General features: G+C 36.3%; 1 protein-coding gene across 1 annotated transcript in view; it reads right to left on the bottom strand.

The window, feature by feature from the left end:
- The window catches only part of SAMSN1 (SAM domain, SH3 domain and nuclear localization signals 1), a 365,841-nt gene that overhangs the window by 336,552 nt on the left and 13,589 nt on the right, over positions 1 to 15,700 (bottom strand). Inside the window, exon 2 of the mRNA XM_053705191.1 lies at positions 8,804 to 8,935. Coding sequence (XP_053561166.1) covers positions 8,804 to 8,935 — 132 coding nt within the window. The remainder of the gene's footprint in view (positions 1 to 8,803; positions 8,936 to 15,700) is intronic.

The raw sequence follows: 15,700 nt of genomic DNA, 5'->3' as shown, positions 1-15,700 counted from the left end.
GGATAGTATGTGATTAGGGGTAACATTAAACATATATAGAAAAATACAAAAGGAAAAATTGCAGCTACATAAGATTATAGTTAAATCATATAGTAATAAGACTGCAATTGCTTATTTATATCGGCAGGAAAAATTAAAATAAAATGTTTTATTAGTGAAAGTGGTTGGACTATGATGATGTGTAGACATAACTGGGATTACATCTGTAGTGGTAGGACCTCGTAGGGGAATTATCACAGTAGACTGTAAGGAGATTATGCCTATAGTAAAAAGCAAATTTATATTCTGGATCAGGAGACAACGTGATTGTGTCCTGCAGTATCACAACCACATAGCCTGTGATTGAGCTCACTGCAGTAGGTAATAAGTGAAACGTTTAACTGACTAATGATGTGTGGAGGACAAGGCACTGAATATAACTGGGGGTTTGATGCAAAGACAGCCAGATTCCTATCATGACTAACAAGCAGCGGCAGCTCATATGTATAAAATATATATAAATCCTCTCCCGCGGCTGCGGCCGTCAGCCGCGCGCAAGGCTCCAAGATGTGTGTTCAACCCGGGCGCCATTAACATAAATAAGGCAGTGATCAACATTTATATAAGGGAACTGTCTGTCTCCTCTTGCCACTAGTCCGCCTTTAATGTCAGAGGTTAATAAAGGGTGACGATGACATTAACTGTGTGATAGGAATATGTTCCCTTGTATTACGACAATAACATCCGCATATTATACCTATAATTTCACATAAGTGTACATTCAAAACCATGACTTAACTTAATAACTTTACAATATAATAGTGTTAAACCAGCAAGCAGTAAATAAGCAAGGGACCCTGTTAACATAACTTACATGTAGCACTACAAATTTATATAATATTGTAGGTTGGTAATTTTGGTACAGCAGTCCCCTCATCCTGTGTCAAAACTCATGTTTGCCTGAGTCAGGACCACAAAAAAGCGAGCAAAGTGCCGTGTAAGTGTACTGTTGGAAAAGGGTCTCACAGTCATATAGGTAATTGATCCGGTGGTTGTTGGTCCCTCATCAGGGGATTTTATATCCCCGCCGATCACCTTAGATGCAGAAATCGATAGAAGCAACGGATCTGTGTCCCCAGAGGCCTGCAGTGAGGGAGTGCAAATGTTATCTTCCATTTCTATCAGCGGGACCACATGGTGCAATGATGACTCTGTCTGAGTTGTCAGGTTAGTGAACCAAGAAACCGGATGATCGGGTAATCGGCATGGTAGTTCAGCCTGATATTTGCACGGAGCACCCTTAGTGTTAGAAAACAACTCCCGGTCTTTGAGAATAACTGAGAGAGTATATATGTAGGGGAGTACTTTGTTTGGTGTGGTTTGTGGAATCTGATAGCTCTTATCAAACATATCGCAGGTGCTTTCTTTGTTATAGGCGAAGTGTGAAGTTTCGGCGCCAGCTTCAACACCCGGGCTGAAGCACTGTTTTGTTTCAAGCTCCGCTGGTGTAGTTGCAGGCTTCTCCATCTGATGCCCTGTGTCCTCCTCTTCCATTTGTAATCAATGTAACAGGTATGGTGCAGACTCAATAAGCCTGTGCATAAGGGATGCCAGTTTTGCAGGGATGTCCTCCAGGAGCATTAGGTAGTTCTCTCCCGCCATGAGTTATTTCTTCTCCCTTCCAGAGGGCCCGCCAGTGTAAAGTGTTGCTTAATAGCTTGTCAGCTCTTAGTCCAGCTAGTGATATGGATCGTAGAGACTCAGTAAGCCAGGTTGCTCTGACAGCACTGATAACCTGGCTCTACCCGGGGGGGAGGTGATTGCCTAGGAATAGTAGGCCGCCACCTTAGGCCTTTAAGCTCCGATCTGAGCACTCAGTGTCACAAAAACAGCCAGGAATAGAATGATATAGGGCCACAATAACCAGTACTGTGGGATTTTTATATAAAGTGTGTTTTTAATCTTGCTGATAAAAAATAATAACCGGCGGATTATTAAAGATTCCGCTGGAGCCCACAGAAAATGCGTCCTATCCAGAACACAGCTCGGACACGCCCCCCTTGTCAACTATTTTTAGGATGTTGTGTAGGCATTTACATTGGCCTGTATTGGGGAGATAGACAGAGACTAAGGTGTACAAGATTTGATTGAGTTTACATTTTAAAATTATATATCTGGCTTGGGGGTCCTTTTCTACAAATATGATCTCACACGCAAGGCGTTTATGGATGAGAATAGCAACCCCTCTGGCTTTAGAAGTGTCTGGGTCAAATTCAACAGTAGTATAGTGTTTAGTAAGGAGTTTAGGGGTATTGCTGTCCTTCCAATGAGTCTCCTGTAGGAAAACTACATCAGGGTTTAAATGTGTAAGTGATCTAAGGAATATGCTTCTTTTACCTGGTGAATTTAGGCCTCTGGCATTGTGTGTAAGGAACTTTATGGTGTTTTTCCATTTACCTGTGCTTTAGGGTATGAGTGTAGCAAGAGCCTGCTGGAGGGGAGGGAAAGGGAGGGGAAGTTAAGGGGATAAAACATATATAAGATTATGAGATTTATCAGTAACAGAAGAAAAATTGTTGTGGTGGAATTAGTCCACCAAGTGGAGCCCGACACATGGGCTATATGGGTGGGAGTTGCCAAGGTTTAACTATAAGGCCAGAGTGATATGACCCAGTAGTGAAAAAAAGACCATCTTAGATATGAGAAAGATAAATAACAGCATCTAAAATGTATACATAACAATGTAGCACATAACTTCTGTAAAGATGTGTCAGTTAACGAAGACATAGAGAACAAAAATAGTAATATATATACTCTACTGTCTCTTTAGGCATACAGTGAGGTAATAGTACAGTTAGAAAATGAGAGCAGTCAAGGGACATTTTGCTTAGAAGGAATTTGATGTTTTTGATCTCTGCTCTTTAACCTGCCATTCTGGAGCTGAGGCTCTAAGCCGTGCTTGGGGAAGAGGTTGGATATTGCCCGTGGGTAGGAGTAGGCCCCAAGATTCTAGCATCGAGAAGCCTTGACTGAGACTGGTGACGGTGTGCATCTGATTGTCTTTTGTAACAAGTATTCTAATTGGGAAACCCCATCTGTATTTGATATTTTCACGTCTCAGTACCTCAGTTATTGGGGAGAACAATTTATTTTGCTGAAGAGTATGTTGGGAGAGGTCCTGTAGCAATTGAACATCTCAGAATCTCTCAGAGAGGGAAGGCTTACAAAAAGCTGCCTGCAAGATCCGGTCTTTCAGGCTATAGCTGTGGAAACAGACTATAATGTGTCTTGGTTTATCTGAGGAGAGTGATCTGAGCCTGAGAGCTTGGTGGCATCTCTCAGAAGTATTGGAGCGACATATCGAATGATCCGAGTAATTCCTTGAAAAGATCTGAAAGAAAGTCTTGTAGATCAGAAGGAAATACCGATTTTGGGATGCCTCTAAAGTGTATATTACTTCTTCAAGACCTATCTTCCAAGACAGATAATTTAAGTTCCAGCTGTGTGATCTGATCAGATAAAGATTTGGAGTATAATAGGAGACTGGTATGGTCAGTGGTCAGATCATCATGTTTACGTTCTAGGGCATCCACTTGCTCGCCTATCTCTGAGATATCCTTACGTAGTTCAGCTGAGCTGCAGTGAATTTCCTGTGTTATGGATAGGGTTTGAGCAGCAAGCATCTTCTGCAAAGTAGACTGTTATATACTTTGGAGAGGCCTCACATGAGTTGATACTGGATTGGGAGTTTTCATCTTGTAAATCTTCGTCAGCTTGGCTGGAGGCTGACTGATTAGGCCCTTGGAGGGCAGGGAGAGAAAAATTTTAATCACATCCAGAAAAATATCAGACACACACTTTAGAATTGAGCAGGTCAGAATCCATAATGAACAGGTGTATGGAGATTAAGGCATTAATTTACATACTGCAATACTTAACAAAACAAAAGCTGAGCTCTAGTGTACTCATGCTGCTAAGATAGGTCATCCACTCTAGGGTCCAATATGGAAACAGTGCAGCGTAGAACACTCTTAATAATGCAGGGCCCTTACAGGATTTTCTTAAGGACTTGACGCCCACCTCAGGGGAAGGGGGATACAACCCGAAGGAAGGGAAAAGAGAAAGGGCAAGTGACTTTCCCAGACAAGCTGGACAGGAGCGGGGAGGTGGGAGACAAGTTAACGTGTAGCCTTTACGCAGGAGAAGAAATAAGCACTGCAAAGACAATGATATATAACAGTATGCACGTTAAGGGTCTCCTGTAACTGGCAATAAGTGACTACTTAAAGAATTACACGGATATATAGTTACAGGGGTTACCTAAAACTTATCTCCCACCTCAGGGAAAAGGGGATACAACCAATGAAAGGGGAAAGGGGGAGGTGACCCACTCAGGCTAGCTGGGCAGGACAGGGGAGGTGAGAGAGAAGCTGCACAATATCTCTATATAGGTAAACACTATGTGACTAGTAAACAGCCCCAGCCCCTCTATATACCAGTGAACAATAATCAAACCTGTCCTTATTTAGTTTATAGTCTACAGTAAAGGGGAAGGAGAGGGAGAAAGTAATTACAGCTTACTCAGACAATAGACATTACAGTGTCATAAAAATCACTTAGCAAGAAAAAATATTTCCCTGAAGCAGGTTAATATCTTTGGAGGCAGTAGGCCTCTCACGAACTCAGTGCGCCACGTGTGCAGACCTGCGATCCTGATGTCAGTTATGTAGTTTGCGGTGTCGGCCCAGAGACTGCAGAGCTTTTCCTTTGTAGGTCTTCATCGGCTGTGGTAAAGCCTCGGTTGTCAGCAGTGGTGTACCCCACCTAGTCCCAGGAGGACCCAGATCGGACAGGATCAACTCCTAACTCTGCCAGAATTCCAAGATGGCAGCTGCTCATGCCGTGAGACGGCCAGAATGGCGGCCAGTACTTCTCCACTCAATTCACACTCAAAGCGGGTGTAGTTGCTGCGGGTTTAGGAGGCAAACTGTAGTTGATGTGAGCGCCGATTTTAGGCCCAAATCGGGCCTCGGCTCCCGTGGGAACGAGCAGCCTTGGTCTGCAGCAAGTGTAGGTAAAGGAAGAATTTGCCAAGGTTTGCTCCGATCACTGTGGAGGTGATTTTGCCAATGTAGGTGTCTTCCAGCAGCCAAAAAATGGCTTTAATGCGTACATAATTAGCTTTAAGGCAGTGAAAGTCACAGAGCTCTGCTGTGATGCGCCTACTTTCTTCTCAGGCTATATATGGTCATTATACCATTGCTAAAACAACAAATCTAATGGTGACCTAAGACTTTTCCACAATACTGTATATACAGATATATATATAGGAATATCTATTTATAAATGCATAGAACATATTCACTTATGTGAAGAACATTGGAATATGAAATATTTACATTAAATACATAGTTAAAACCTTTATTAAATATGAATATTGCATAAGCATTAGTTTTCACATTTTTAGCTACTTGACTGCAATGGGCTCCAATGTATACATATGTATTTATGTGTTTATATGAGTAGATATGTCTGTAAATACACACACACACACATATATATATATATATATATATATATATATATATATATATATATATATATATATATATATATATATATATATATATATATATATACATATTTAGATGATTACATACAGTATATGTATAGATATATACAGAAATATGTAGGAATATCTATATATAAATACTTAGAACATATTCTACTTTGTGCAGAACATTGGAATGTGAAATATTAACAGTAAATACACAGTATAGCACTTTATTTAAAATGAATATTAGATAAATATGCTTTAACATGTTGTTATCTACTTGATTGCAAAGGGTTCCAATGCGCTATATATAGTTGTGCTCATAAGTTTACATACCCTGGCAGAATTTATGATTTCTTGGCCATTTTTCAGAGAATATGAATGATAACACAAAACTTTTTTTTACTCATGGTTAGTGTTTGGCTGAAGCCATATATTATAAATCAACTGTGTTTACTCTTTTTAAAATATAATGACAACAGAAATTACCCAAATGACCATGATCAAAAGTTTACATACCCTGGTGATTTTGGCCTGATAACATGCACACAAGTTGACCATAGGGGTTTGAATGGCTATTAAAGGTAACCATCCTCACCTGTGATCTGTTTGCTTGCAATTAGTGTGTGTGTATAAAAGGTCAATGAGTTTCTGGACTCCTGACAGACCCTTGTATCTTTCATCCAGTGCTGCACTGATGATTCTGGATTCTGAGTCATGGGGAAAGCAAAAGAATTGTCAAAGGATCTGCAGGAAAAGGTAGTTGAACTGTATAAAACAGGAAAAGGATATAAAAAGATATCTAAGGAATTGAGAATGCAAATCAGCAGTGTTCAAACTCTAATAAAGAAGTGGAAAATGAGGGGTTCTGTTAAAACCAAACCACGGTCAGGTAGACCAACTAAAATTTCAGCCACAACTGCCAGGAAAATTGTTTGTTATGCAAAGACAAACCCACAAATAACTTCAGGTAAAATACAGGACATGTGGTGTGGCTGTTTCAAGATGCACAATAAGGAGGCACTTGAAGAAAGATGGGCTGCATGGTCGAGTCGCCAGAAGAAAGCCATCACTAAGCAAATGCCACAAAGATCGCTGATGTTTTGGGGATGTGTGAGCTACAAAGGCACAGGAAATTAGGTCAGAATTGATGGCAAGATGAATGCAGTATGTTATCAAACAGAACGCCTCATTTTCCACTTCTTGATTAGAGTTTGAACACTGCTGATTTGCTTTCTCAATTCCTTGGATATCTTTTTATATCCCTTTCCTGTTTTATTCAGTTCAACTACCTTTTTCCCACAGATCCGTTGACAATTCTTTTGCTTTCCCCATGACTCAGAATCCAGAAACGTCAGTGCAACATTGGGTGAAAGATGCAAGGGTCTGTCAGGAGTCCAGAAACTCATTGACCTTTTACATACACACACTAATTACAAGCAAACAGATCACAGGTGAGGATGGTTACCTTTAATAGCTATTCAAACTCCAGTGTGTCAACTTGTGTGCATGTTATCAGGCCAAAATCACCAGGGTATGTAAACTTTTGATCAGGGTCATTTGGGTAGTTTCTGTTGTCATTATGATTTAAAAAGAGTAAACACAGTTGATTGATAATAAATCGCTTCAGCCAAACACTAACCATGAGTGAAAGAAAAGTTTTTCCTTTGCAGACCTCATATCGTTAAGCCCTGATAATTTTTTGTGTGCAATATTTTGTTTTTTAACATAATTTTTATTAGATATTGTTATTATAAGTGTAACAGTACTTTTAAATGTAATTTAGCAAAACTGAGGTTGCACTATCCCAGCATGCGTTAAATTCAATTGTGCTCAAGTGATCGCATTTACTTTTACAAACCAATGCGCACAAAAGGCGAGCAGGAACGCTAATTTGCACTCCACTTGTAATCTAGCTCTTAGTATCTGGGCTCAAAAGCTGGTAATCAATCATTTCTCACTCCAGTTCTTTAGTCCAGAACATCTGAAACCAGAAGGTTTAATATAAACTATGAAATCCTGTCTTTTGGTTTATAGAGCGAGTGCTTCCTGTATTATTACTGAATACATGCCATGTCAATCACAGGATTTTACTGAATACATGCCATGTCAATCACAGGATTTTACTGAATACATGCCATGTCAATCACAGGATTTTACTGAATACATGCCATGTCAATCACAGGATTTTACTGAATACATGCCATGTCAATCACAGGATTTTACTGAATACATGCCATGTCAATCACAGGATTTTACTGAATACATGCCATGTCAATCACAGGATTTAGAGAGTGAGACATGGTGATATTAGTTGTGAGTAGGGGATATAGGATTTGCCTACACATGTACCCTGTTTCTCCCTCTCTCACACACAAACTCTTCTCTCTCACACATATAAGATGTTTGTTATACAAAGCATCATGCTTGAACTCTCTTGCATAATTATTGACATTGTCTCCAAACCTAAAAGTCTTCAATATATTTTTTCAGGACTTCCTATGGTTATTGCTAAAACAGGTAACCAATTAATAAAAATAGCCATGATGCAAATTAAAGGGACATGAAACCCATTGTTTTTCTTTCATGATTCAGATAGAGCATGCCATTTTACATAACTTTCCAATTTATTTCTATCATCTAATGTTTCATTCTCTTTGTAGTCTTTGTTGAAAAGTATACATAGGCAGGCCCAGAAGCTGCTGATTGGTGGCTGCACATAGATGCCTCTTGTCATTGGCTTTCAGCTAGCTCCCATTAGTGCATTACTGCTTTTTCAAAAAGGATATCAAGAGAATTAAGCAAATTTGATAGAAGTAAATTGGGAAGTTGTTAAAAATGGAATAATCTATCTGAATCAGGAAAGAAAAATGTTGTATTTGTAATGTCCCTTTAAGGTTTTTCTAACTTCCACTATTAAAACCACATAATTTACTTCACTGTTCTAACGCACAGGTGACTATTTTGTTTAGATATTTAATATTTTGTTAAATATAATGCTACTATTAATAAAAAATAATATTAATAATAACTGTAATGCTGTAGAGTAGAGATGTTGTAGAAATGTATAACTTTAATAAAAAAACATAACTGGGTACAGGTGCATTCTAGGGGTGCTAACCGTAATTAAAATAGCACCATCAATCCTTTAACAACCCTAAATCTGTAATGTTTTGAATTTATGTCTACATCTATGCTAAGATGGTTGTTTTGAGTTAATTAATTAATTAATTGATTAAATGAATAAGTAATTTATACTTATGGACTTACCAAGGAAAGGGAAGCATCATTTGGCACATTCTTTGTAGAAGAGTTGAGCAAGGTACTGGCCCTGCAAACATTGTTCTCTTTAGAGTCTTGGATATTCTCAACCGGTTCATACAAGTTATCCATAGATCCCTCCTAGAGTATACAAAAACAGTATAACTATAAATAACAGTAACAATAACTATAAATAATTTTCACTTTTAAAATACAGTTCCACCAATGCTAAACTGAAAGATAGGCAATTCTCATCAATATATCAATAAAAAAATAGAAGTTTGCATTGGACAATGAATATCTGATGAAGCGAGATGTGGTACCTGAAACGTTGTGTCACAGCCATAGATATATGCCATAATAAACTTAATGTTTTCAGTTATTAGTGCTTATGTTATAAAGTGTTAACGCTTGCAAATATGCATAACAAAGTATAAAAAATATATTTAAATAACATGGTCAGTCCTAATTATACATATTGAATGTAATATTGAAAAAAAATGTTTTTGGGGGATATGGGAAAATGATATAGTATATTATAAGGTGCTGGACTGGGAAGAGCCCAGAGGTGTATATTTATGTGTGTGTGTATTCATATACACACACACACAAACATATATATATATATATATATATATATATATATATATATATATATATATATATATATATATATATATATATATAAATACACACAAACACAAAAAGCTTCAAGATTACTCCATTCAGCACTCAGTTATTCCAAACATAATTAACCACAATAAGTTAAAATATGGTGCAAACAAGAGACCATAGGCCACATCCTAAAAAACACCTCTTTATTGCTACACTGAATTAAAATAAATATCCTAAATAAATATATACATATACACACAATGTGCGTGTGTATGTATTAATAAGTGGAGTGTTTTTGACCATAGTATATAACTTAGTGAGGAACTCCTCTACTTGAGCGGAGGTTTTGAGCACCTTTGGCTTCATGCTCAAACGATAGGCAACACGAGTTTTTCAACATGCTCAACTGAAAAACAAATACTTTTAAAACTTTAATGCTATTAGAACCACAATAGAGCTAATATTTTTGTGTTCTACTTTTAATCTAGCCCTAAATGTGTTATTTATCTTTAAATAAATCATGAATATATCTAATGGTTCCAAATAAGTTTAAAAACAAACAAAAAACCCATAAAGTTTAAAAACAAGCAAACAAACAAAAACCCCCACAAAGATTATAGTAAAAAAAAGTAAGCATTTAGTTCTTTGTTCCTTCAGAGAATATTAAAATGTTTTAAGTATTAATCAGCAGTTTGGCCCAGCAAATAAGATTTAAAAAAAATAGTAATGCAGTCAAAATATTTTGAAGAAACAATAATATTTATAATGATGAATATTTTTTTTTTCCCATTTACATTGATTTATAATATTAAAAAAAGAATATGACCCTTCTCTCTTGGTAATTCAAAACTCTAACACTTGAGCATGAATGGATTTATTGTAAAGTCCCATTTGACAGTATTATGAGTACAGGTAGCCCTCAGTTTACGCCGGGGTTAAGTTCCAGAAGGAATGGTTGTAAATCGAAACTGTTGTAAATTGAAACCCAGTTTATAATGTAAGTCAATGGGAAGTGAGGGAGTTAGGTTCCAGTAACACCTAATACATTATTTTTAAAGCTTTGAAAAGAAGACTTTAAATGCTAAACAGCATTATAAACCTAATAAAATATTCACACCACACAGAATATATAATTATACTAAGTTAAATGAACAAAAACATTTGCTAAACAGCATTATAAACCTAATAAAAAATTACACAACACAGACTTCACTTGCATTTTTCTGCAAACAGTTCTTTCTATGCATTCCAATCTGGACTGATTTATAGACAGGACGATTTTGTTCCTTTGAAATCTGCTCGATAGCTCAGGTCTGGTTAAACTGATTAATTTCAGCTTGCTTGGCTTTGCTGCAACACAAATGGACAGCTCCACCTACTGGCTATTTTAATAAATGCACTGCTTCTCAATGCTTTTTAATTACAGTCACATGACTGGAAAAAAAGGTTGTTATTCTGAAACGGTGTAAATTGAACCGTTGTAAACTGAGGGCCACCTGTATAGTCCAAACATTTTAACCAGAAAATACTTGTCTCATTGAAACTGAATAAAACTTTAGAGTTGGCTCTGTTAAGGTCTCAATGTTTATATCATTGATGATAGAGCATATGATGCCATATTTAAGGTCAGTGATGATATAATTGGTTAGTTTATATTATGTCATATTATATCATTTTAAATTGTATTTTATTTTTTTGAGCTATAAAATTTATAATTTTTTCCTATCTCTTCAAGTACATCAAAATAAAGCAGTATATTAAGGCTTCTCAAAGACCAAAACAACAAGCAATATAATTGCCCATCGCTTTTTCAAGCATCCTGTAAGAAGTAGTTCTCACCTTCTATATTTGTTGGTCAAGCCTAGCAAAATAGAAAAGTAAAATGTTCCCCACCAACTGATAAGGTAATATGTTATACTTCTGGTATGTTCAAGAAATGGAGAAACATAAGAACCCTGCGTTGTATCTTACATGTCCATAAAGTAATATATTTGTCAACATGCAGTGGTATAGGTCTAAACCCAAATACCATGAACCCTTAACGGGACAGTACACTGTAAAATTGTTTTTATATGAATGTACATTCAATTACTTGCTGCCGAGTATTAAATATTTGAGAAATTGCATTTTCAGGTTCATTTGTGTGTATGAAGTAGCTGGTTTTGTGCTTTTAAACCACAGCCTATTGAAATAGGTTGAATTTCAGGTAATATCATATCTCATTATGTTATCACTTTGTGTACACACATCTGCTTCCTTATCATATTATATTTGTCTGGAAAACCAAAGCTCAATAGTATACTCAGAGAAAACAATGGAAAAATAAAACCTTATTACTTAACTAACTTGCACCCCACTGTGAGTGTAATTTCTTCTGCTGGCTGTGTTTACACCACTTATCAATAGCATAGATTCCAGTTAGAAACTTTCAGTATAGGTGGGATTACTACAGGCTAAATCAGCTATTTCAATTGCTGAAATAAGGGTAAAGGAGCTACTTGTAAACTATTTAATAGACTCTAGAAGGTAAAATGGATCATTGGGAACAATTTAAAGGGGAGAACATTTTGGGGTGAATTGTCCCTTTAAGGAAGGTAGATTTTACAAATAGCATGCAGATATAAAGACCTACAATAACAACACTGTACTTATTTGTTTACCTTGTTAGGACAGCAGCCGGATTTCCTATCTGATTAGCTAATCACGCTTAATGAGCAAACTTAACAATGTCATTACTTTTAACAATTAGCCCATCAGGAGACAGTTAACCCTATTATATCCTATTATTTTGAGAGTACAGTTTTTTATGAGAGCAAATATATATATATATATATATATATATATATATATATATATATATATATATATATATATATATATATATATATATATATATGTGTGTGTGTGTGTGTGTGTGTGTGTGTGTGTGTTTAGGGCTGGAAACATTTTAGTATACTATTACTAGCTAAGGGAGAAACGTTACTAGTCCAGAAGAAATAAATTACTAGTCCACTCAATGTTAAAGAAAGGAAAATAGGCATCATATAATAATACTACTGATAATAATAATAATAATAATAATAATAATAATAATAATAATAAATAACAATAATAACAGTATATGTAGTACAACATTAATTAATAATTTAGAATGTTTATATAATACAAACAAAAATCTATCTATATGATGTTGGTTTGATTTTTTTACTTGTTAACTGCAATTTCTTTCTAGTGTGGGGCTACTGGAATCTGTTTACCACTTGCAATCTTTTATTCTTTGCTCTGTAGGAAGCTTGACAAATTTAAAGCCTTGATTCAAAATGCTGCAGTTATTTTTATGTGGTCACAATTTTTTTGGTCAATATTATTTCCTTGTATGTGACATACTGTATATACATATTTGTCAGTTTGGATAGATACAGTACACAAGTTTTCATTTTATGTAGGTTTCACATGCAGTTGGAGCAGTAAGCATAAACAGTTACTTAAACAGATACCAAGAAAATTAAATTACCATACATTACTCCAATTCCAATTTTTTTAAACTTGTTATATGAAGTGTTTTAAGTGGCTTTTTTGTAAGGTTTTGAAATTTGAAGCAATTTCAATTCATTCAGCAAGACAGTTCCTTTACCACAAAGTTTTCAAGCGAATTTTTGCTTATTCACAATTACAAAAATGGTCGGGAATATCCTTTGAATATGCAGTTCATTTGTGTACTCATTTTGGCGATATTGGTAGGTCTGACTTTGAACTTTTTTATTCCAAGTGTGCCCTTGATAAAGTCCAGCCGGGATCCGGACGAAATGCGTAGGGATATCGCAACTAAGACCTCACAGCTGATGTCATTGACAGCTGTTTAGCCTGAGAGGTATCCGCTTGCCGGGGGACACTCCGGATTTCCAATCTACGCTGACATCAGACGCTCCTCTTCATTGAGACGGCTAATGAGAACCTGGATGTTGTGTGTAGAGGGGGACTCAGATTACTGCTGCCTCTGATTTTCTCCTGTTGGAGATACGTGACAGTGCTTACCTGAGTGTAAGTCCTTATGTATTATTATTCATTTAACTTAATAAATTCGTTTGCGCTTCTCTTATTTTCTTGCTTCAGCTTTCCTAACTGCCGCTGGCTTCACCAAAGGTGCAAAGTCTCGTAAAGTGGTTAATTTTTTTTTTATGTCCTAAACTTTTTTTAAAAAATGTACAGTTCAGGTAGAGTAATAGACATCACAAATAATCTATTTTTTTTTTTTTTTTTAAACCTTATAATGTAATATAAGAGACTTCACTTACAGAACTTTGTATAGTGAACAAAACATCTCTCAAGCTAAAATTTGTGTTTCTAAAAGTCTTGGAGAGACCTCACTGTATTGACAAGACTTCTTAGATCATCTCACCTGAGAGGAGAGCTTTAGATCAAGAGGCCCTGAAAGAGAATTTTTAGATTTGACTCTATGTTCCCAAATTCATAATATTTCTTATTAATTTGAATTCAAAATTTTAAGGTAAGTGTTGATAAATGAAAGGGACATGAAACCCAAAATTTTTCTTTCATGATTCAAATAGAGAATACTGTCATTAGATGCAGGACACAGCATAGAAGGTACAATGCTATTTTATTGCAGAGCATAGAAGTATACAGCTTGCACAACACATCTAACTTAGTAACTGCGATATAGACAATAACAGCTATAAGCCATGCCCCCATCCTGTGACGTCACCTCCCACTCTCATCACATCTTCCCCTTTTTCAAAGGACAAAGTATACATTTTTTTTTAGAGTACATCAAATTACAAGATATACAAGAAGCATACAAAAATAGTTTTGTTTAGTGTATAACAAATAACAAGTGAAAGAGAATATATATGAACAACAAGAAATACAATCCTGACTTGAACATTGGGGTAGACTATCCTAGTCCACAGTGACCATGGGATTATTCTGCCCATTCTTCCGGTAACTGCTCTAACTAGTGCTAATCCTGATATCGGGCTGGAAGTTTCACCACTCTTCCACTTGACGTCATTTTACATGAACTGTCCTCTGATACAGAAGAAGGTGATTGAGAGTCTGCTGGAAGCAAAGAAGTATCCCTGCTGTGATCTTGCTGAAGGGAAGGCACCCCTTTTAAAACAGGGGATCCCATCGGCGGTGGCTCTGAGGCATCCAGTCCCAGACTCTCAGGTACTGGCTGAAGATGCCTTCTATTTCAACGTGTGACTGTCCCTCCATCAGTAAGGACTACATAAGACCTTGGTTCTGGAGAGCGTCCAATTACCGTAGCAGACGTCTTCCATTTCTTCTCATCATCCAGTTTAACTCTGACACTTTGCCTCACATTCAGCTCCTGCAAGGGCCTCAAGAAGTGTTTTCTGTCATAGAAGAATCAATAACCCCTTTTAGCCTCTTCATCCCTCCTAAGGACCTCGTCCCGAGGAACAGAACTGGTTGGCTGGAATATACAGAAAAGAGAAGAGGAACAGAGGCGCCAAACATGGCCTAGTAACGTCAGGGCACCAACACACACAGGACCAACAGGATAGAATATACTCACAAGTGAGGCGCACCCATATGGTGCTATTGTAGCAGACTGGAACTAAATATGTGGTCCAGCTCAGTTCGTATCACAATATACACCAATTCATTTTTATACATAGTACATCAAATCATACCAAGAGTGTAATAGTGTATATACATATCATAAAATGTTATCATATATATATATATTGTCTCAAGTAATCCATTTTCCCTCTATAATAACCTAGATATGTACTAATTATGTTACCTAGGCTTATATTGACTAAACATAAATGGTATCTATTAAAAAATCATTTCAATAATAAAACGCTAGCTTTGAAAGAATGATACATTTACTTTTTGAATGATCCATAATCTCACAAAATCAACATGATTACAGATTCATTTGTTCTAAATCGTATTTTATACCATGTAAACTCCAGGTTTGTAAACTCATGGTAACTTGTCATACAAATAAATACAAAGGGAACGATCAACATTGTGAATAATATTGTAGGATCCCAAGTCAGCTATTACATGGTATAAAATACAACGATTTAGAACAAATGAATCTGTAATCATGTTGATTTTGTGAGATTACGGATCATTCAAAAAGTAAATGTATCATTCTATTAAAGCTAGCGTTTTATTATTGGAATGATTTTTTAATAGATACCATTTATGTTTAGTCAATATAAGCCTAGGTAACATAATTAGTACATATCTAGGTTATTATAGAGGGAAAATGGATTACTTGAGACAATATATATA

The sequence above is a fragment of the Bombina bombina genome, chromosome 3, assembly GCF_027579735.1.
Source record: "Bombina bombina isolate aBomBom1 chromosome 3, aBomBom1.pri, whole genome shotgun sequence".
Lineage (NCBI taxonomy): Eukaryota > Metazoa > Chordata > Amphibia > Anura > Bombinatoridae > Bombina > Bombina bombina.
This window is presented reverse-complemented; position numbering and strand designations above follow the sequence as displayed.